The 22,685-nt window shown below is 42.2% G+C and overlaps 1 protein-coding gene across 3 annotated transcripts in view; it reads right to left on the bottom strand.

Annotated features, from left to right (window-relative positions):
• The window catches only part of DAAM1 (dishevelled associated activator of morphogenesis 1), a 163,296-nt gene that overhangs the window by 22,744 nt on the left and 117,867 nt on the right, over positions 1-22,685 (bottom strand). For 2 of the 3 annotated variants that reach the window (XM_059373313.1, XM_059373314.1), the window contains exons 9-18: positions 21,785-21,851; positions 21,469-21,586; positions 20,892-21,030; positions 20,551-20,609; positions 17,181-17,368; positions 16,330-16,632; positions 15,916-16,023; positions 9,580-9,609; positions 8,371-8,477; positions 1,509-1,593 (exon numbers count right to left, since the gene is read on the bottom strand). In XM_059373313.1, coding sequence (XP_059229296.1) covers positions 1,509-1,593; positions 8,371-8,477; positions 9,580-9,609; positions 15,916-16,023; positions 16,330-16,632; positions 17,181-17,368; positions 20,551-20,609; positions 20,892-21,030; positions 21,469-21,586; positions 21,785-21,851 — 1,204 coding nt within the window. The remainder of the gene's footprint in view (positions 1-1,508; positions 1,594-8,370; positions 8,478-9,579; positions 9,610-15,915; positions 16,024-16,329; positions 16,633-17,180; positions 17,369-20,550; positions 20,610-20,891; positions 21,031-21,468; positions 21,587-21,784; positions 21,852-22,685) is intronic. The other variant, XM_059373315.1, reaches the window with a different exon arrangement.

Genomic DNA, 22,685 nt, shown 5'->3' with positions numbered 1-22,685 from the left:
TGCATGCAATTTCACAGTAAACAGATCTTGTGGAATTTTGAACATACGACTTTGTCAATAGGGGCTGAAGGCCTAAGGACCAAAGCAGCTTTCGGCACAGTTCCTCCCTCTGTGTGAGCAGCTTCTGATGCAGGCACCCCAAGTGCAGGGTCAGCTGGGGACCGGAGGGGGGCAGAAGGAAGCTGGGCCACACTTCCGGGTAGAGACCCTTGTTAGGACTGGTTGCAGACGGAGAGGGAAGAGTGTGCAGAGAAGCTGTAAAATGCTCCAAACAATTAATTTTCAGTTTAGGAATTATGTTTAAACTATTTGTACACAAAGGATCCTGACAGGCTTGGATGCACAGTCATGGGCTACTGGTAACTAAGTCAAACATCAAAAAGGACAGCCTGACAACTTATTCCATTGCTAAGTGTGAGGGCTTCCCCAGGATGACTGCAGCTGCAGGTTTTAGGTGGAGCGGGTGCACTGTGGTGTGGTGACACCTCACATTTCACTCTTCCCTGCTCTGTGTTGGAGGCCTTTTCTGACATCAGCCAGAACACTGTGGAAAAATGCATAAGCACACAGACACTCCCTCTGGGGCAGCCACGCCCTCCCAAGATCACTGTTAACAGTGCTAAACAGCCTTTACTCTGCTTCTGGGAGCTGAGCATCCCTGCAACCAAGACCTCAAGTTCAGCCTGGTACCACGATTGTCCACAGTTAACCTTCAGTGGACCTGGCACTAACATGGACCTCTAGACCAAAGTCATGCAAAATAGGATTTCGTACCAAGGACAATGAGACAAGCAGACAGAATAGTTTCAGAGCATGGAGACGATCTCCACGAAGCACGGAAATATTCAGGGCCAGATTGATAGGTAATAATCCCTGAAACATCTTCTATTTCAAGAACATTGTCATTTGGGGGACAACTGCGCAAAGCTGCTGAGACACACATAGCAGAGTTGGAATGGCTCCACAGAACGTGTTAAAGGAACACTGCATGAAGAGAGGCTAAGTCACTCCATCCAGCTTGGCTGGCCAAGGTTAATACGAATTACTTTGATGCAGATGACAGAGCTAAGGGGTTTAACGGTAACTACTGGGGTGTAGAAATGGTGCGTCAAGGCCAAGACACAAACTTTATTAAGGATTCAGTAATGAATCAGTTTATGTAGTAGCCTGTGATCTCATGGTGCTGGTAAGATTCTCTGTAAGCCTGTCCCACAGACTTCCCTGGAGTTGATAGATTTGTATGACCTATGAAGGCATAGTAACTATAGCATGAGGAACAGAATCTGGCCTTGTGGGTCCCAGGCATCTGACAAACTTGTGACCTTCCTTTTCACCCAACATTTTGAGGAGCAATGAGAGAATAAAGCCTCTTAAGAGAGCCACATTCAACATTGGTTCAGAGATGAGGAAATTATCCACCAGCAACAACCAGATTTTCTCAATATCCCACTCCCTGCTGGAAGCCAGTTGTCACTTGTGCTCTGAGATAAGTCTGTCTGGCAGCTCACCTGTTCCAGCATGTCCTTGGGCAGATCTTCCTGCTCGTCCATTGTTAGAATTGCCCGTTTGATTTCATCATTGGACAATTTCAACCTGGATAAAGAATATTTTATTTTGTTGTTAACAATACTGGCTTGAGTATTAAAACTTAATGCAAGATAATTCATTCTGCTACTCCAGCTGCTGATTTTCAAGAACTGTTTTTCTCAAAATCTCTTAGTGAAAGCTTATTTCCTGACAATATTGCCCCTAAAAATAGTATTTTGAAACCGTTTTAACATTCTTTCAGGACTTTGTAATGCTCTGCTGACACAGAGAACATATCTGTTTTATTGTTTAGTTTCTATTGTTCTACTGTTTAGTTTCCTTAAGTAAGGGGTTGGAGGATGAGGAATAGGTAAGACATCTATACCCACCGTTTGCTTTACATATAGTAGCCATGTACTGTAGATGAGAAAGGAAAACTAAATTCCTTTTTTAAAAAGATTTTAAAGATTTATTTATTTTATTTTAGAGTGAGAGAGTGTGCAGGCATGCAGAGGCATTAGGGGAGAAGGAGAGAGAATTTCCAGCAGGCTCCACAACGAGCACAGAGTCTGACCTCACAACCTTGGGGTCATGACCTGAGCCAAAATCGAGAGTCAGATGCTTAACCGACTGAGCCACCTAGCACCCCAAAAAACTAAATTCTGAACTTGATAATTCATCAGGATTGTTTAAAGTTTGTTTTCAGATTAAAAATTGATTTTAAAAGGGTTGAAATCTGTTATTATTAAAAAGTTGAATAGTTAATACTCAGAGTAAAAGGCAAACACACTTCATGGTGGAGGAGTTTTCACATATATTATTTTGTTGGAGGTTTAAAATAACTGTGATGGTCATTTTTTTTTTTTTAAATGGAGGGAGAAACTGAGGCGCAGAATGTCTAAATGAATTGCCCAAGGTCGAATGTACGGAAAGTGGCATTATCTATCACAAACAGGAAACTCTTGATTCCTAACCCTAAATTCCTTTTACAAATCTGCTTATCTAGTTAATAACTTTTAGGGAAGAATTTAAGTAAAACCAGAAATCTGTTTTCTGTTTATCATAAACGTATATGATTTACTAATTAAATTAAGGATTTACATCTTGATTATGTCAGCACAACAAAGTGTGGACTATAAAGAAAAGTCATGAAATTAAAATGCACTTGCAAAAATGTGTTTCTATCAGACACAACCAATAGTCTTCACTAGGGGGAAAGGTCTTCATCAGATGATTAGCTAGAACAACAGAGTCATTCTCTTGTTCTATCTGTAAGCATCAGCTCCAGACTTACTTAAAGAAAAAAAAAATCTTACTTCCTTATTAAACTACCACTAAAGTGACATATTAACATTATTTGGTCTGTTCTAGTCTATGATCTTCAAGAAAAATCACATTAGGCCTAGAGATAAAGACATACACACACAAATACAGGGCAAGATATACAGCCTTCACAGGGAGCATCTGAAGGTAGGGGCTTTGGCATCAGGCTGGGCCCCAGTCCTGGCCGAGAGGGCTGGGCCAATGTGACCTTGGATGAGGTGTTTTTTAAGCCTTCGTTTTCTCATCAAACTGCGTCAAATAATGCCCGTAAAGCACTGATCTCTCTGCCTGGCCATGGATAAGGTTCACTAAACTAACTATAGGTATTACTCTCCAACGGACTCTTCTCCAAAGGGGACAAGAAGCAGCAGTACTTTCCTAACCTAAACATTCACATGCAGATACGTGATCACTACACTGCGCTTAGTAGGGTCATTATGAACACTTCCCAAAGCACTCTCACAACCCATTACTTCTACCAGTTTCTTCTCTGTACACAGCATCCATTAGGCCCAGGAGTATTAAACAAGAATTTCAAGACAGCGTTCTTAATTTAAAGATGGTTATAGTGTTTGGGGGCATCAAACGATAAGCTGCAATACTCGTGCTCTCACAGATAAACGAGAGGGCAGCCTGAGTGCAGGGGTGGGCACAAAGGTCACAGAAGGAGGAAAGGAACCTGGGGTTCACACACACCCCACTCTGGACAGCTCTGGCTTGTCCTTTTCGCTAAACTTTGACATAATCTTGTGAAAACCAGCCATTTTGCTATGTACACTGAATGTTGTTTCATGTGCCAGTAAGTAGGAAAGGGAAGGAACAAATCCGTGCATCTTACTGTACTAGTAGCATCCTCTTTTACCTCCTGTTGTCAAATCCAAATACATGGCATCTAGGCAATATGTGAAACTGCTTTTTTGTTTTTGTTTTTGTTTTTAAAAGAGAGGGAGAGTGTGTCCTGATGGATATGGGGCTAGAACTTATGACCCTGAGATCAAGACTGAGACACTTAACTGACTGAGTCTCCCAGGAGCCCTGAAACTGCCTGTGTTCTAAAAGGAGACCCATTCTATCACCTCATCTGAGGTATGGCACCCTCATAATTCCCTGGACCTGCTCAGACCTCTTCAGGTTGTTTTAGTCTTCTTGGGACAATCATCACCCCACAAACATTTTCACCAGAACATCATGATGGAAAATCCCCAAACTTCATTGGAACCATTTAGCTGAGCTGGTGTGGGTAAAACATATGATAGGATAAAAAATATCCTGGCTTCACCGGACAGGCTCTGGGTAGCCCTCAATTCTAGGACACGAAAGGCTTTGAATCCTTTAGGAGCAAACACCACAGTTCAGCCAGGCCCGGCCAGGGAAGAGGAACATTGAGGAAGGCTGAAACCGCCACTAATAAAAACCAACTGGCTGTGGAACCGTCTATAGCCATCCTGAGAAAAGCCCCACTTAGAAGAAAAAAGTAAATTAGTTCTGTGTCCTTTTCACACTGAGCTGAAGAAACTACTTTATGGTGTGGTTCCGCTGAGCCCTTCTGTTTTGCATTTAAAAGAAAAGGGGTTGAAAATCGGAGTGAGAACAATACTTGAAGTATCAGATTTGCATTCATTAGCTCCCCATATGGAGTGCAGAACTTCTTGCTTTTGAAATTGTATATATTTATGCTTCTCAACCCCCAGAGGCTGTCTGGACTAAACACCAGCTCTAATTCATAACAATTTTGGTTTCTCTTTATGTGTTTCACAAAGAGACTTGAGACTTTAATGGATAGTACTTAAGAAAATCTACCTGTCAACATACTGCCTCACACGCGGCCTGCTGGAGCAGACAAAGAGACTGCGCCCTCGGGGAAAGAGGAGAAGGGGACTCCGCCCTCGGGGACCAGTCTGTAGGTTGCTGGGTTCTCAGTATCATCTGTCATCCACAGAGTGAGTTGCTGCTAATCTCTGTAATTTAAGGACCCTACCAATTCTAATGTTTTAATCGCTTTTAAAGCTTGCCAGTGTTCTGGTGTGCTGGAGGGTGGCAACTTCTCAGACATCCACCTCAACTTTCTTTACAAGGAAGGAAACAAACCGGCCACTTAAAAACAGTAGTTAAGTCTACCTTGCGTCCCTCAAGTATTTCAAAAATTTGCCAAGAGAACTGGAACATCCAGGCATAATGAAAATGAGTTAGGGATGGACGGCTAGATCAGCCTTAGCTCTGCTTCAGTGGATTTAAGCCAAATCCCCCAACTTTAAAGTAGCTTTTTGTGGTTTACTGCACCCTGGCCGCCATTTTAAGTGAGCATCTGGAAAAAAAAAGAATGGCAGAACACTTCATAAAAGTGTATTTAAGGTGGGTTCATTTTGCAATATAAACCAGCTTCCAAGTTTCTTTCTTTTTTGGGGGAGGGAGGGAGAGGTCGGTTTTAGGGAATAAAGCAGAGTGAATTTTAATTGCCACATGTCACCTGGATAAGCCCGGTAAGTTGGTGCTCCCTCTGCCTGTGGCCTGAGGAGGGGGTTCTTAGTTTGAGGAGCACCACGTTCACTGCACTTGCAAGTCTGTGGCAAGCGGGGACCCTCATGGCCTGGAGCTTCTGTTTCAAAGTCACCTTCCAGGCAGTCTCTTTCCAGGAGCTGCGGGTAGTCCTGGCCATGAAGGCGGCGAGTCCCAAGTACAGGGACTGTGCGTCCCTCCCCTGCTGGGCTTGTGGGGAAGGAAGGGCTTCCTTCTGACTCCTGAGTCCCCCCCTCATCTTCATTTTATAGATGAGGAGGGTATTGCTTGTCCCTGACTGAGTGATGCACTCACGAAGGCACCAGGCATGGATCCCGGGCTCTCTTGCCCAGTCTCATTCCTTATGACTGATGATGCCACCATGCGGGGCTCTCCTTCTCAGCTATGCGCCGACCCCTCAGGTGCCTTGGCTTCCGCGGAGTGCCTCTTCAGAACTGCCCCCCCCCGTACCCCCACAGTGTAACTGTTATCGCTCTAGGAGGTCCCCTCCCTCTGGTGAGCCCCATCAGTGTCCTTCTCACTTGGCTGAGCATCTGGCTCCTTCTGGCTCCTTCAAGCTCCATCAGCCTAGGCCTGAGCTGTTCACAAGCTACCTTGCTGGTGTCATTTCCATTCTCCAGTGAGCCATGAGCTTTCAAAGTCACGGTCTGTTCTGTGGCACCCTGCATAGCGCCAGGCAAACAAATGCGTCAAAGTGATAACTCTAAGAAAAAAAGCATCACACACACTTTCCTAGGTTTCTTCCTTCCTTCTAGCCCCTAGCTCCTTCCGCATGTGGTAACGCACTGCCACTGAAGGGGGGTGGTAAAAGTAAGGTGAACTGCTGACCAGCTAAATAACTAAACACAACCTAAATTAAAACTAAATCTGCTTCATTTCTATTACTTTTACCACACAGCACACTACAGGTCAGTCCTGTGCTTTCCTGACAGGAGTAAAACTATTGATCATGGAGCAGAAAAGCATATAGGGCTGAATCCTCAGTGGGAAAGAGGTTTTAGAACCTGATCCATAAGGTCTAATTACTGTAAGGTCAGCTGGGACTCAAAATTACCTTGTTATGTACAATCTGCTTTTTAATTATGCTCATTATAATAACACTCATTCGTTAAATTGGATTTTAATAGCTACTCTAACAGATACAAGGCAATTTCTCAAAAATTATCTTCCAGAGAGAGTTTAGATACAGTGTTCAAGTTCTAAGTCACCTTAAGCTCTGACACTTCTGAGGTAACAAGGAAACTGCACAGCACAAATAAGAAATAATTCCTTCAATAATGAGATGGGAAATTTGCCAGAAAGAGCTGTAACCTTCTCTGTAACTGGTGTCAGTGTTATTATCCTCACTGACATCTCGTACTGAGAATAATCTGTCTATGAGGAACTAGGTCACAGATTTTACTGTGATGAGCACTTAAGTAATATAGAAATTCAGGGTGATAGCTCCCTTTGTCAAGCTGTTTAAAAATGTCCCTCTACACTGCAAAAGCATAAAAAGAGGCAGAAATTCTAGGCTTTAGGGGGAAAAAAAACTTCCCCCCAATTTTCATTTAATGTCACTACTAAGAATGTGACTTGTAAAAGGAAATGACAGCAAAGCGAATTGTATATACTATAGAAGAAAAGTAAGTAGACCTTCAGTTTATTTCCCTGGTATCTTCCTGAGCATGTGTTCAGGGAGAAAAAAAGTGGGGCTAAGTACAGGGCCTGGCCATTTACATAGCTTCCAGCCAGAGGCAGAAATTAAATGCCAATAGGATGGTTCTCGTTACCTTCCTGGTTGTATTAAATTCAGGGATCTCATTAAGCTTCAGTTTCTCTTCTAAGAGAAGAAACATTTGCTCCCTAAAGTAATATATATCTGGCTAATAATCAAGCTCCACGCTGTAACCCAAGCAGCAGTGTTTTATGTTAAAAGAAATTCACTGTAAGACCATCTAAAAATAAAGACCGCAGGGGCGCCTGGGTGGCTCAGCCAGTGAAATGCCTGAGTCTTGAATGCAGCTTGGGTCATGATCTCAGGGTCATGAGACCGAGCCCCACGTTGGGCTTGGCACTCAGTGCAGAGTCTGCTTGAGATTCTTTACCTCCGCCTCTGCCCCTCCCCATGCTTGCACTTCCTGAATAAATAAAAAATAAAGGCTGCCACTTTCCCTTTTTACTCTGAAAATGAAGCCACCTTAAACCAGCTTTAATACCTATATAATATTCTTTCAGAATGTGACCAGGGAGGCTTATATTTAATGCCCCCAAATTTAGGATATTCATTTATCTCTTAAGCGTTAGGTATCTTTGCCTGACAGAAAAGTTCCTTCTAGAGAAAAGAAGAAATTAGATACAGAAAAGCTACTTGAAATGCCCAGAACAACCAGACATAGTGCCTGAAGCTATGGGCAGATTCCAGCCTCCCAAGTTTCCTTTCTTCTTTTCAAGTTCCAAGGCCGTGATGGTTCACTAATTATGAGAAAGATTCTCAACAAGGCTGAAATGGATAAATTAGCATTTCACTCAGGTTTGAGATTTACATCTCTTTAGTCATAAAAATGTTCAGAAAGAACATGAAAATCATAAACTTGAAGTATAAAAAGGTGACTTAGAAAAGCAAAATGAAACAAAGAGCTTTTACCATTGCTGCTGATTCTGGGACAGTGTTACTCAACAGCTAAAATATTTCTAAAGCCAGGAAATATAAGTAAAGGTAAAGTCCATTTTATAGGCTCTCTGGAAAAATAAACAAAACAAAACACTGATTTGGGATGTTCCACTCTTTAACTTCAGGACTCTGTGGAAATTAAACTCTAAGAAACGAAGAAGCATCCAGCTCTGATATATTCCACACAGGGAAGTAGGGGCCATGAGTTCTCCTCTCCTTAGACAAAAGAGAATCCAAAGAACTGAATCTCAGCAGAATCCGATTAAAAGAACAAGTACAAACGTGTGGATGGGAGCCACGGGAGAAGAAAGTTGGTCCTACCAGAAATGTTTATTCAATATCAACAATACCTCGAGAGAAGGATGTTGCAATTCTGAGCTCTCCGACCATCAATCACTGAAAGTTCTTTGACTTTAAGTTTGGAACTCAGTGTGTCATCAATGGCATCTGCTTCTTTCTATAAAGAGCATGAAAGAAATCCATCAAAGTCAAACAGGGACATTCCGACTTCAGACACACATTTTCCTTTAAATTTTCTGTTTACACACACACATACACACACACGCGCGCACGCACACACACAGGCGAGGCTGAGATGGTGAGGGAGGGAGTCCAGGGAGGTGGTGGAACAAAGGGCTAAAATCAAGTTGACAAAGGGAAGTAGTAAGAAAAGTTGACCACCCACATTTGAAAAAGCATTTTTGGAAGAACAAAGTGCATCTCGAAGTTGAAGATGCTAAGCGTGCATAAATTATCAGTGAGCAGTGCCCTCCTTTTGTCCCCCAAATCCCTATGGATAGCAGACAGAAGAACTGTCACTATGAATCAAGCTCGGCTGAGGCTTGCCATTGCCAGTCCTGGCCGTTTGCAGGGCCCATTCACTCCAGAACCATTTGCATCCTGAGCACTCAAAAAGCTGAACAATAAATCCTGCCAAACGTCCTCATGTGCAACAGGAAGCTCCCAAGCCCAGATGGTACCTTTCATCACCCTGGAGTCTGATGGATAACAGACAGGGGGCAGTTCAAGGCATGAGTGCAATTACTTGAATTAACAACAAAACACTACTTTGTTGTGTACTCCGCTGCTGTACAAAAAGCTGTAAGCAATGATGTCCCATCGTAATTTATGGTGGAAGAGGCAAAAAACAATTGTATATTTATGTAAACTGGGCATCAAGGTGAAAATCCAGACTAACTTGATAAATAGCAAGTTTTAATTTTATTAGAGGTCAGAATCAATTTTAAAAATGGATCACAGCATTTTTAAAATGTAAGAAAACCAATGAGCTCTAGAACTGTGTAACAGTTTAGGAAAACAAAGACAATATGAAATTTATAGTAAGAGGCACCATGTGATCAAACGTCAACTGTCTTCTGTCATGCTGAGATTTTCAGGCAGACCTCTAAGTATCAGTTAAGAGTTGAAACCCAATGCAGAATTATATAAGCCCTGAGTTACACTATCTAGGAAAAAAAAAATTGGATAACCAAGATATTTTGAGCTTATGTTGAGCCAAGAAGTTATAGTAAGCAAAATTTGAGTAGTTGCTTACTTACCTGCTTGGAGTTACTGTTCACAAAGAAATCCTACAGCCATGGCAGAGGCATGGAAAAGGCAAATCAGACACATGCAGTTCAGAAATCACAGCAACAAGTGGGAGAAAGTGAAAGCAGTCAAGGAAATCAGTGACACAGGGTAAGAGAGAATTTATGCCCCAAGGACCAGCCATGAGAGTTGATGAAGATGGGAGAGTCTGACTGAAGATACGATGAAGAGTGCGAACTAAGCATTCTGGGGAGAGAAAAACGACATGCGCAGTACACCATTTTCAATGCGGGCAAATCAAATTCAGAGAAGAAAGGACTTAGACACTCCGGAAAGACCCAAGTTGGGAAAGGAACAAATTCTCTTTGAAAGAGAAATGGGCTCCATTTATTCAACATGATGATATTCACTTGAAGCAGAAAAATATCAATCAATTCCATCAACTTGAGGAAACTACTCCCATGGTAATGTCCTACCAGCAAAATATTCTTTTTGGGTGGGTGGGGGTGGTGGTGGTGATGGTGTTGAAATAATCTCCTGTCTTCTTGTGCCATAAGGAAGGATTAAGAAAATACAAAAGACAAACTCAACAATATAGGTCAATAATGTTAATCCTCAGAATCCCCTGAGTCCCAAACAATGCCTGGTGGCACTGTGGGTAGTATGAGGAAAAAGACAGAATGTGCAATTAAGAGACAATACATGATCATGTTGTGTGCAGGCCCTTGGTGGCGCTGTCCCAGCTGCCTCAGGGCTGTTCAAGCACACAAGGTCAGCAGCCTCTTCCTGAAATACTCCAGACGAGACTTGGAACGAAGAAGAGAAAGAGGGAGAAGCAACTGACACGTTAAGAGAAAGTGCCAGCTTTCTTCACATGTTTCTGCTGTGCTGGAATGAGTGGGGCTTTGGTGTACAAAACACACACCAGCTCTCAGGCCAACGGCTTGCACAACCAGCAGTTGTTCAGCAGGTTCCTCAAGGCTGCACCGGCCCTGACAGCATAGCTAAGATGAGCCGTTCCACATCATTCTTCCAGTGGGAAGCACAATGTGTCCCTCTTCTGCTCCACCCATACAAGGATGGATTGCTTTTCTAGAATGGCATTTACATAAGTTGATAACCACAGGAAACCTTGCTTCTCCGATGCCACACTTTTCTTTTGTCCTGGTTTTAACAACCAGGTTTTCTAGTCTGAAACTCCTCAGGACACTTGCCCTGTGAAAGCAGTGTCTCCTTCCAAGGGCAGGAAAAAACTATGGTAACATGGATTCCATGAAGTCATCTTATCCTACTTTTCTCTCTTAAAGAGACAAGTTGAATTTAGATCCAGCTTTTACTGTCTGGCCTTCAAAGAAAAAACTTCTTTGAAGTTTTCTATCAACTTACTCTCCATTAAGTTCCCACCACCAGAAAGTTAAGACTTGGGACCTTCACTGTAGTGCGCTATGGAATTAGGCAACTATCACTGACTGGGTGTGAGGCTTGCAGCTCAGTCTTACTATCTGCAAAATGAATTAACAACTGGATTATTATTGTGATGATTAAACATGATAATTCATGGAAAGCATTTTGTACAGTACCTGACACACACGTATGAGCTTGGTACTTGGAAGCTATTATACAATTATCTTTCAGGCTGATGATCAAGCCCATTTTTTTCTCCTATTGCTCTCTTTTTCCACAGAGTTGAAGAACAGCTGGTCCAGGATCTCCCATTTATCACCAGCAGCAGAAGTAAGGGTAACAGTTAATAGCTAAGTAAGGTATCTTATCTTTCCAGAGGTGAGGATGAGGAAGGCCATGGGAGAGTTTAGTCAATTGTTAGCCTTAAGATTTCCCTTCTTTAGGGGTCCTTTAACCCAACACATTTTAAATAAAATCACAAAGCTTATTAGATATGCTATGTTAAAAATAATGATGTTTCCAGGCCTCTTTCAAATAAGTTACCATTCTTCTTGAAACTTCTAAATTATTCCCTAATTGGCTTGGGCCAAACACCATAAGATCAGCTATATTTGGTTCTACCTAATAGGATGTCTGATTTTTTCAGATGATTTTTGGTGTAGGCCTTTGGGAAACAGAAAGCTGGGACTTGCATTTTCAGGAACCAATGCTGACAGATTCTTAGAGATAAAGTTCTGCAATGACAGGATGCTTCAACACTTCACAGATAATAATAATCCTTACCTGAATGGTTCTTAATCTTTTTGAGGTTGAGTTCCCTTTGTAAATCTGATAAAAGCTAGGGACCTCTCTCTAGAAAAATGCATACTATTCATAGAAATACATACTATTTGTACAAAACCTTTTCTTTCTATATGTGCTGTGGCTAAGGGCCAAGATTCCTGAAATAAATACCCTAATTCATAATTTTTCAATGTAAAATCTAGATCTACAGAATAATGAAAATGTAAAAAGAAAGAAAAATTCTTTGATCATTTATATTTAAAAAAATGAGAAGATAGCATTGAATGTTCCAAATGGGAGCCCAAGAATGACTTCTCTATTACATATTAGCAGGAGAGGTCAGATTCAGGAGCTTGGGATAACAGTTATCCTTAGTTCCCTAAATCAGAGCAGAGAGGCTTTCAAATGTTATACTACATGCTGCTAAAGGAGTGTCCTCAGGCAAAAAACTGAGAAGGAATGGAGATACAAGCTGTTAATTTATTGCTACAAAGATATGACTCCTTTTAGGTTAATGGGACATTCACTTTCCTCTACCCAACTCCACAGATAGGGAGAATGAATTTATAACATCTCAACAGGAAAATTTCCCACAAAACCAAAATGAATATTGTTCAACTCTATCTGAAACAGTACTACTATGCAATGCACATTATGTATTAAAATAAGTCTTTTGTGGTTGGCCTGGAAATCACGCATAATACAGTTTCAATGAGAAAATAAGGTTCTGAGATTCAAGAAATTGACTTTCAAATGAACTTCTGGAATGTAAGCAGGGGAATAACTGCCTGCTAGTCCATTTCATGGGGCACATAAGCCTACATAATCAGCTCTGCACACCTTTGCTATCCACACTGAAAAAAAAAATCCTGAATAGAAATGGTCTAATTCTTAAAACTGTGATTACAGACAATCCTTTACAAAGCCTGACTTTCATCACCAACAGGAGCACTGCATAAGAACCAAGTGAAACTGAGAATTTACGCCACTTTGTAACCTGGTTGTGCCACCTGTTCAGACACTGAATATAAACTAAGCCCTATTTCTACTTATTGGTGAGATAGAAATAATACCTCATAGAGCTGGCATGAGGGTTAAATAAAAAAGTAAGTATAAGAGTGCCTCAAGAATTAAATTTTGGGATTGATGAGACTGGGACTATATATTTCATATTCAGCACCAAAAACGTAATAGATACTTAATATTGTCATTTTTTAGTCTATATTATGGTTGTTTGCAGGTTTCTCCACTTTGCTTTTATGTAGCAAGTTGCTTCGCACACCTGTGTAACAGTTTAATACATCTGCAACCTTTGAAGTATTTCATATACAAAGCAGACATTATAAATACATTTTGATTTTAATGATAAAATATTTCTCAGATCAATTGGGCATTTTTTGTGTATGTGTACATATGTATATAAAATCTCTCCTAAATATCATAAATCAGTGTTCACCTAAATTATACTAATCTCATATTTGAGATTTTGTTCAAAATCTTACTCAGTGTAGTGTTCTTGTTACAGGCATGCAAGTAATGGCATTCAAGTGTTCTTCTGCCTAAGAAACTGACTTGCTCAAGCAACTGGCTGAAGTTCAGGCAATCTGACCAGGGTTTTAGAAGTGGAGAGAAGAAAGAGGAGATATCGTAGAAAAAAAATAGGTTCCCAGTATTCACTTGGGAGTGGAAAAGAGAGCAGTTCAAGTGTGATGATAATTACATAGTGCACTGCCAAGATTAAAATGAAAATGCACGGGTCTTAGACATTGCCATTAGATAGGAGACTAGGGAACACGCAATGACAGATACCCCATTTCCTTTACTCTGTCCTACATATTTCTACTAGAATGTCTGTATCTTTAGATTTTTTTTTTTTTTTTTTTTTTTGTCTCTCAACATGTAATAAACTCAATAAAATGGCTCACATTACCTTCATTTGGGAAATATATCTATGGTTTAAAAATCTCATCTCAAATTCTTGCACCAAGAGAGGAAACATACTTCAATTAAGCAGAGCCAAATGTGTTGAAATTTTTTTTCCAGGAAGTGCTATTGAAAATGTCACAAATGATTCTACTTACCAGTCTACTTAGTGTTAAGTACAACTGAAATGTTCTGGTCTATACTGACGGGAATGACTACTGATTACTTAAACAGCAACTGGTTGCTAGGAGACAATTACCCAATTGCTAGGCTTTCTACAACCTCATCTCCCAGAGCTCTTGAGAACTGTCCACATATTTGTCCCAGAGCACTTTGGCAGCATCCTTCTGCACCTTCTGTTGAAAGCCTGTTAATTACGAGTCTTGTAAACTTGGGTCTTTTAACCACCTGCCCTCATAATAAATGCAGCCTACATGCTCAGACTTGAACAGCAGCTTGGAATAACTGCTGTTTTCCCTTCCTTTAATTTACTTTTCTGAATTCCTAAACCTTCATCTTAGGCATCCAGAATGGGCCAGTATTAGTGACTAAAACTGAAGTGGGAAATCAATTGGATGTGCAACGAGGTCAGAAGATCATTTGAATCTAACAGGAAATTTGCTAAAATGTCACCCAGAGAACACCCTCCTGGGTCAGCAGAGAGCCAGAGAGAAGAGGCCCATCACAGCCAATCAGAACAAGCCTGATCCAAACACCTGCCATACGAGGGCCCGAAAACATACCCTTCGGTTGTCCTTTGAAAGCTACTGGGCATGTCTTATCGTTTTTTTCTTTGCTTTCCTTTATTTTGTGTGTACAACTGCCTCATACTTACGGGGGACGGAGGGAGGTCCCAGCTGAGGGGCTCCTGTTTTAGGGTCATGCTACCATAACAGACAACCATCTGCATTTTCGTACTCAACTAGCATAGCATAAAATGCACTACAGAGAAGCTTTCCCTCTCAGTGAAATATTCTGACTAAAAGGCATACACTACCTTTTCAAGTTCAGATGCATCAAAGGTTTTGAAATAAAAATGTGTCAGCTTTTCTTCTCCCCAGCCTCAGTCCATCTTCTCCTGATGCTTGCTTGTTCTGTTCTGAGACACTTTTCCTTGGGAACCAGGCCCCGCCTAAGCAGACTAGGAAGTGTGCAGCTTGTCTGAGGATGGCCCCCCACCCTGCCCGGGCATGATTCCTGCAGGCATTAAAGACCTCCCAGCAAAGCCCAAGGAAAGCCCCTGTGCAGATGCCTGCGTTCCTAGTAAGACCTGTTCTGCTCTCTGCAGCATCTCTTTGGTCACGGTGAAGAATCTTCCTGCTCATGCTCCAGGATACAATGTAGCCCTTCCCAGGTGTCTGACTGGGACCCTACTCCACCTGTTCCTTGTTCTTCTGAAATTCTCTGTCCCCAGCCACCTTGCTGTGACCTCTTCTGGTCTACTATTAGGAGGATCTATTAAGATGCCATCTCTAGGAGTAAGAGGTACCAGCCAGAAGGGATTGGGGCTTATGGCATCATGCTTGCTAACTGGTCACATCGACACAGCCAGCCAGCAAGCACCAGGTACCACTAGTATTCTCACTAGTATCACAAATGCTTTGCTCATGTTTCAGAAGCTTCTCTGGTTCTCTCTATCAGTGCCATCCGCCAACTAGCTCCGCCTTCCCAGCCCCACTTCTGAGTCTATCAGGTTCATGACATACAGTCAGAATTCCTCTCCGAGGTTTTAGCTAACTGCCAAGTTAGAGTTATTTACAAACTTCTGCACTTCTAAAAGCTCCACCTACTTCAGAGCAGTCCACTTCTGATAATAACCACTTGATACATATATTTAAAAGCCAGATATGCTAAAATGGCTTGAGAAACACACCTCGTGAGGGGACAATACAAGTTACGTAGCTCTCCTAGTACTATTTTCTCCTGGTGACCCTTCTGGACTAAGTACAAGTGATAAAAATCATAAGTATTAAGAACTGCTTCCACCAAAGGAGATAAGGTCTTGAATACACACCAGGGTATGAGTATCAACACGTTCACACACACAACTGACGGGCACCTAGACACACATGTGGACACACACACACCATGCTGCTTGGCAGGAACATACCAGGGTAGACCCAGCAGCCTAGAACTAAGATGCCTATCACATCATGGGGTGACAGATGGCCCAGGAACCACGCACAAGGATGATGTTTTTTTATTCTTTTAGCATCTTGGAGACCATGTGTTGTTACCTGCTGTCTTTGGTAGGCAGAGAATGTTCTTTCCAGGTCTTCAAGATCTAGAATTTTGAAGACTTTTGTATCATCAATTTCAGTCCATACTGTTCCTTCTAGTTTATTCTGCAAACAACAAGTTAATAAGTGCTAGAGTTATAGTTAATACACAAAAAGAATAGACACGATTTTTTTTTTTTCAAAGTGCTACTATCCCCAATTTTTCATTTTACCAGATGCTCAAAGTGGGCTGGCTTCAGACAACATGCCATTTAGTCCAGTTTTATCACGTAAATATCTGAGCTGGTGAGAACCCGAGTCCAAACTAGAAACTGAAATCAATTAACGGCCAGGACTGTTTCCCTTTGCAGGCACAACATTGCAAGCTGCTAATGCTATCCCTTAGAGGGAAAATTAGAACAAAGGGCTTACCTCGGGCAGCTTAGACCAGTTGAAGGATTTCAGGGCATTTGTGGGCTGCGGAATGTTTTTCTTCTTGAGTGCCAGCCCCAGTGGAGCACCAGGAGGTGGCAGGATCCCTCCTAAGGGAGGTGGCCCCGGGGGAGGGGGAGGGCCGCCTGGAGGAAGGGGAGGGGGTGGGGGTGGAAGCATTACACCTGGCAGGGGTGGAGGTGGTGGGGGCGGCGGAACGAGGGATCCTGGTACAGAGGAAGGAAAGGGCCCCCCTGGAGCTCCAGGTGAGGGTCCCCCTGGGATTGAAGCACAGACAGCTCTCTGAAAAGGTAAAAAAAAAAAAAAAAAAAAAAAAAAGACGACAAAATGTCAGTGGAAGAAGTAAATTCATCAGATGATTCTGAGAGTCTGAAACTTTGCCTAAAATGTATGTTATAGAGAAATCCACACTTCTGAGAAGATGGGTTTGCAGGGGCAGTAAATCAAATGGGTGTAGGCTCCTCAGGGACAACTGAGTCAGCCCTTTGTATCTGGAACCTCAGGGCTAATTTGTAAAGCACTCATTCACATATGTCTCGCTTCTTGTAACATCATGGTCTGGTTTTCAAAAAACCAGTTTTCATTTCAAGAAGTCAGTGTGAGTCCCTCTGCTCTGATGAGAGGACCTGTATTAGAAATGCACACCCTCACGTCGCCTCTGCTGCCTAACCCACAGGATAGCAGAGGGAGCGAGTCTTCCGACCCCGTGATAAATCACCAGGATTTATCCCCAGGCAGCAGTTGTCTGCCTAAGGTGAGGGTCTCCAGGGTAAGTGCGGCCTCGGCAGCTGCCAAGACCCGGCCCATCACCCGGCCCTCACTGTGCTCACCCTGCTGAGCTCATGGAGCTGTGCTGTGAGATCCGCCACCTGCTGCTTGACTTGCTTATGCTCGCTAGTCTCCTTTTCAAGTTTCTCTTTCATTTTATTTAAGGTCTGCATCATCTCTTCCTTCTCTTGGGTCTTGGCATCACACTCGCGCTCCTTCTTTTCCAATTTCTGTTGTAATTCATTGTGCTCTGCACAAGAAAACAACAGGACATGAAAACAGGGGACTCTTCAAAGTGGAAGCGCTTTCTCTAAACAGAAAATTGGCTGCGGATGATTGTTGAGGCTCTTTATTAGGTAAATATTATTCCTCTTCTCCATCAAAGGGAGCAGCTTGTGGGTTCAGTGGTGTTAGTACTTGGAGGGGTCCTTAGATGAACATTATTAGCTACAGAAGAGACCCTAAAGTGTGAGCACCTATTTGCGGAGGAGAAGGGGTCCTGGTTGGTACTTACTTCAGGATCCTGTCATATAAATGGCCCTTTAATCACTCTAGGGAAAACGAATATTAAAAGGGCCTCTTTTCACAAATTAGAAATGAGAAGCCACTCTTTATTAGCTAGGTTGCTGGCTCATGTCCAACGAGCACAGGGCTGAAAGGGAAGATCTTGCTCTGTGAGGACATGCTGATCTCAGACCATGTCTGTCCCAACACCGAGTCCCTTTTCCCCTTCTCCTCTCAGAAGGCTACTTGGACTTGAAGGATTTCATGCTTCTGACAAATAATTCTTAAAACTTGTGAAAGCAAATGTTATCATCTCAGCATTAAAAACAAGGGCAGAGTGTGAGAATCACCATAATCTGGGGAGAGAACTATGAGGTGTCCGCTGTAGTTTTACTGACTTCCCAATCCTTCTCTAATGGAACAAGGCATCCAATTTAGCCTAATGCTTATTTACATTGCCAATATGCCTGCTGACTCCAGCCCTCACAGGAGTGAGGGGCTTTGGGAAAAAAGACTAATGAAGTTTAGGCTGCAGATTTTTATTTCAAATACTTGGCCCCGATTCCTACTCCTTTTATTTAGTAAACCCACTAGAGATATAATCCACTGGGGCAGAGCTACACAGAATTAGTCTCTATTTCTGAATCTGGTAACACATTTAAATTCTTGCTTTCTCTGTCTCTTACTTTCTGAGTTCCCCCAACTCAGTTCACAGAGAAGAGGTCAAGCCACTAGAAAGCTTTGGAGTCAAGATAACCACCAGTCCGCTTCTGCCGCTGTGTGGAATGCGCCCCTGACTTCCTCTGAGATGTGTCTAAAAATGACCTCACTGCACCCCAGTCTCCTCTTCTACCTCCACTTCATTCCTCTTCCACAATTGTAAGACTTGCCTCTGATCACTGGTCATGAAGCTCTGACAAACCCAGCTGTGTGTCAGAACCACCTGAGAGAGTTTAACATTTTGGGAGTCTGTTCTATGGTTGGGGGGACAGGGCTTAGGAATTGGTTTTCAAATGCCCATCAGATGACTCGGATATAATACCATGTCTGGGAAGCTGCTGCCAAAAGGCTTCTTTCCACAAAGGACACCAAGTTACTTCCACCTTTCAGGTCCAGAGAACTTCCCATCTCCTCACAGCCTCCACCCTCCGATTCATCAAAGTATGCCCTCTTTAATACACCCTTGCTACCTGAAGCTTTCAGAAAAGAATTAATTTTATCTACAGTACCTCCTTTTTTACACTCTCCCTGTGACCTCACTGACCTTGGCCCTTATCTCTTGTACCACCTATGAGGGGAGAATCCTACCACAGTCCCTATTGTTTACTGTGCAACTGTATGTGCCAGGCATTACATTAGAGCCTCTTTATTTGCTTTGTCATTTAATCTTTGTAACAGCTCTGTGAGCTGGGTGTAATCTGCATCTCACAGAGGAAGAAGAGTGGAGAAGAGGACGTCACTGCCTGCACATGTACCCAGAGCCCAATGCAGTGCCTGATATATACAGGCATTAGACAAGCATCCACGGAACAAATGAATGACTCCAAAGCTTCTGTCCTACATACTCTCCTCAGCTTGCACCCTTGAATCCCCATGCTCTAGAGGGCACCCCTAGAGTTCCCCCCGATCATCTTCTCTTTGGTATAATCTCTCTTCACCCCAAACTCTTAGTGTTTCTCTTCTTTCTATAACAATTTCTGGAATCTATTAATAAAAAATGTATGTGGCAACCTTGCTTATGTGAGAGCAATGTTCCTTACGTGAGGAACCTGTAATATAAATGTACTTCACACATGGTATTTCCTGCTAGCAGTGGTGGCTCTGCTTTTCTGCTCAATGGAAAAGGACAAATGTGATGAGGGAAAAGGAAATGCTCTGGCATCTTTTGGACCCTCTTTTCAACACACTAAATATCGGGGTGAATGCTATTGTGTTTTGCTGGCTGTGGCTAAATAACTTGGACCAGGAAAAGGAAGTCAGTTAACCAGCATAGTGAAAGAGCAGAGGCCAGGAACAGGACTGTTTTTACAAAAGGGCCAACTTCAGTTGTTGTATTCTGAAGGAAGTGGGGCAACTTATGTCCCTTCTCTGCGCTGGCACAGCAATAGGCACAAATGACCCTCCTGGCATTTGATGCTAAGTGTTAATACCAAAGACATATTCTAATACTCACCAAGAACTGGTCTGTGAAAGTCTCATAATGTATATATCTACAACGGTCAGTGGTTTTCTACATGATTTTTCTTTTTATAACTGGTACCAATTTAAGGTCACATGGCGAATGGGGCTGCTGAAACCAAGTGGCCTGGGTTTTCCTTTTAAAATTCTGGGTCATCCCTGCTGTTCTTATTTTTTTTTTTTTTTTAAAGATTTTATTTATTTATTTGACAGAGAGAGATCACAAGCAGGCAGAGAGTGAGGCAGAGAGAGAGGAGGAAGCAGGCTCCCTGCTGAGCAGAGAGTCCGATGCGGGCCTCGATCCCAGGACCCTGAGATCATGACCTGAGCCGAAGGCAGCGGCTTAACCCACTGAGCCACCCAGGCGCCCCCTGCTGTTCTTTATTACATTTCTTAAAACCTAGTGTGACTTAATGAACAGTTATGGGGCGGGGCAGGGAGGCTGGAAGGAGCAGTAGTTAAGAAAATTTGAATCAATGAATACCAAACACCAAATGCTACAAGCTCTTCCAAAAAAATTTACATAATTATAATAAAAGGATAAAATACTTAGCAATCAGCATGAAAACTAAAATAGCTCAATTCAAGAGAAAACAGGGCAAAAATGCCCCTAAGACATGGAAAAAGGAAAGACTGATGCACTAAAGTTGGGAAGAAGTATTAACGCAAATTTCTAAAATATACAGAGGGCAGAGCTGCCCAATTAACCAGTAACATGGCCTCTTCTCTTGTCGGGGCCTCATTATTTACCTTTTCTCATCTTTTCTGCTTGTTCTTTCCACTGTTTAACTTCATTTTCATTAACCAACCTGTATAATAGTAAAAGGAGTATTCATTACAAAAAACATAAAAGGCCCACTGCCAAAATACATGCTCTCTAGGTACAAAAATAGTCCGCTGCACAGAAAGCCCTCAGTATGCTTGAAACCCATTTAAACCCGGATGTTACTCAGATATATTACATACATATATATACTCATATTTGACGTCTAGAACATTTCAGTTCCCCCAGCTGCTATTTTAAAGTAGGGAAAAAATAAATGTCTTACATGGTGACTATTATCTCACAGACTGCAAAATAAGAAACTTACATTCGTACGACATTCTTAATGTTAAAGTTTTCCAAAGGTGTGGTGTCGGGGTCCTGTCCTTTGTCATTTTGAATAACTATTTGCTGTATAATTCTATCTAGTAGTAGCCAGTACTGAACGGTGTTGCCACTTCTCTTATCTAAAAAAGAAAAGAATGGTGGAAAAATACTTCAAGTTGTTTCTAAACTAGGATGAATATTTTTCAATAGTGGTCACCCACCAGAGCCACAGAATCAGAGATGTTTACATCTGCACCAGCACTTCCCAAAGTTTCTGGAATTCCGACATGCAGTGATCACTTATGTGATTGAGAGGCACTTTCTAGCCTTTTCGAAATGTGTTGTGAGGCATATATTTATTTTTAAAATCAAACTAGGTTATAATTCACTTCAGTTTTGGAATGTCACAATACACAGCTCACCATGGAGCTGTGTGGAGACACTCTGGACTGTCACAAAACCAAGGTATGTAATCCATGGTGTGCACCCGACCTAATCAGTACTGCTCAGAAGACAGGGCCCTTTGGATGATGTCCAAACATTCGGAAAACACACGTGTAAGTCACAAACACACTCACAAGGCATTTGGAGGCAGTGGTGCAGGATGGACATGAAGTGAGGGTAAGCTTCACTATGGGTCAGCCTCTTCCTGGTCAGTTCAAACATCTGAGTCGCACTTTTTGTGTCTATGTGAACCTATTCCATATGAAAAAGAAATCTAGGTCAAGCAGCCAATATCCTCAATATCTGCAAAGCAAGGTAAGCAAATCCAAGGCAGCCAGCTAATCCTGCCACGTGGGCAGCAGGTTATACCCAGTCCTTGTCCACTCAACACACAACAGGGAAATTCCAGGAGCTGATGAATTAAATCAGAATAATCATGAGCATACCTACCAGTTCAAATCTTTTGGCAAATTCTAGTTCATCTTCATTTCGGAGCATTTCAAAAAAATCTAAATGTCTGAAATCCAATAAAAGAGAAGCTATTAAAAGTAGAACATCCTACAAACACAAGCACATGGGAATTAGGACATTAATATGAAGGCCTTTCCTGAATATTCATAGATTTCTCTAAAAGAAATATGACAACAGGGGCGCCTGGGTGGCTCAGTGGGTTAAAGCCTCTGCCTTTGGCTCAGGTCATGATCCCAGAGTCCTGGGATCACGCCCCACATCGGGCTCTCTGCTCTGCGGGGAGCCTGCTTCCTCCTCTCTCTCTCTCTGCCTGCCTCTCTGCCTACTTGTGATCTCTGTCTGTCAAGTAAATAAATAAAATCTTAAAAAAAAAAAAAAGTAAGAATTAAGACAACAAAATTTGGATGCCTTTACTTAACTGTTCTAAGGAAAAAGACATACTCTGACTGAAATGAGATCACAATAAGAGACAAACCTAAAAACCTAGGATGGCTGGTATATAGTAGGCAATTAACAAATATTTATCAAATCCAAAAACAATCAAGTCCAGATTCTGCTCAGGGACTCCCTTATGGAAAAATAATTGTGGGGGTGCCTGGGTGGCTCAGTGGGTTAAGCCTCTGCCTTCGGCTCAGGTCATGATCTCAGGGTCCTGGGATCCAGCCCCACAATAGGCTCTCCGCTCAGTGGGGAGCCTGCTTCCCTCTCTCTCTCTGCCTGCCTACTTGTGATCTCTGTCTCTCTCTCTCTGCCAAATAAATAAATAAAATCTTAAAAAAAAAGAAAGAAAGAAAGAAAGAAAAATAAGTTCATATATCTACACTTGCCTGACTGATGAATTAAGACCAAAGAAATACTCATGCCATTCACTTATTCATTC

Source organism: Mustela nigripes, chromosome 13 (genome assembly GCF_022355385.1).
Source record: "Mustela nigripes isolate SB6536 chromosome 13, MUSNIG.SB6536, whole genome shotgun sequence".
Classification (NCBI taxonomy): Eukaryota; Metazoa; Chordata; class Mammalia; order Carnivora; family Mustelidae; genus Mustela; species Mustela nigripes.
The sequence above is the reverse complement of the archived record's forward strand: the minus strand, read 5'-3'. Positions and strand labels throughout refer to the sequence as shown.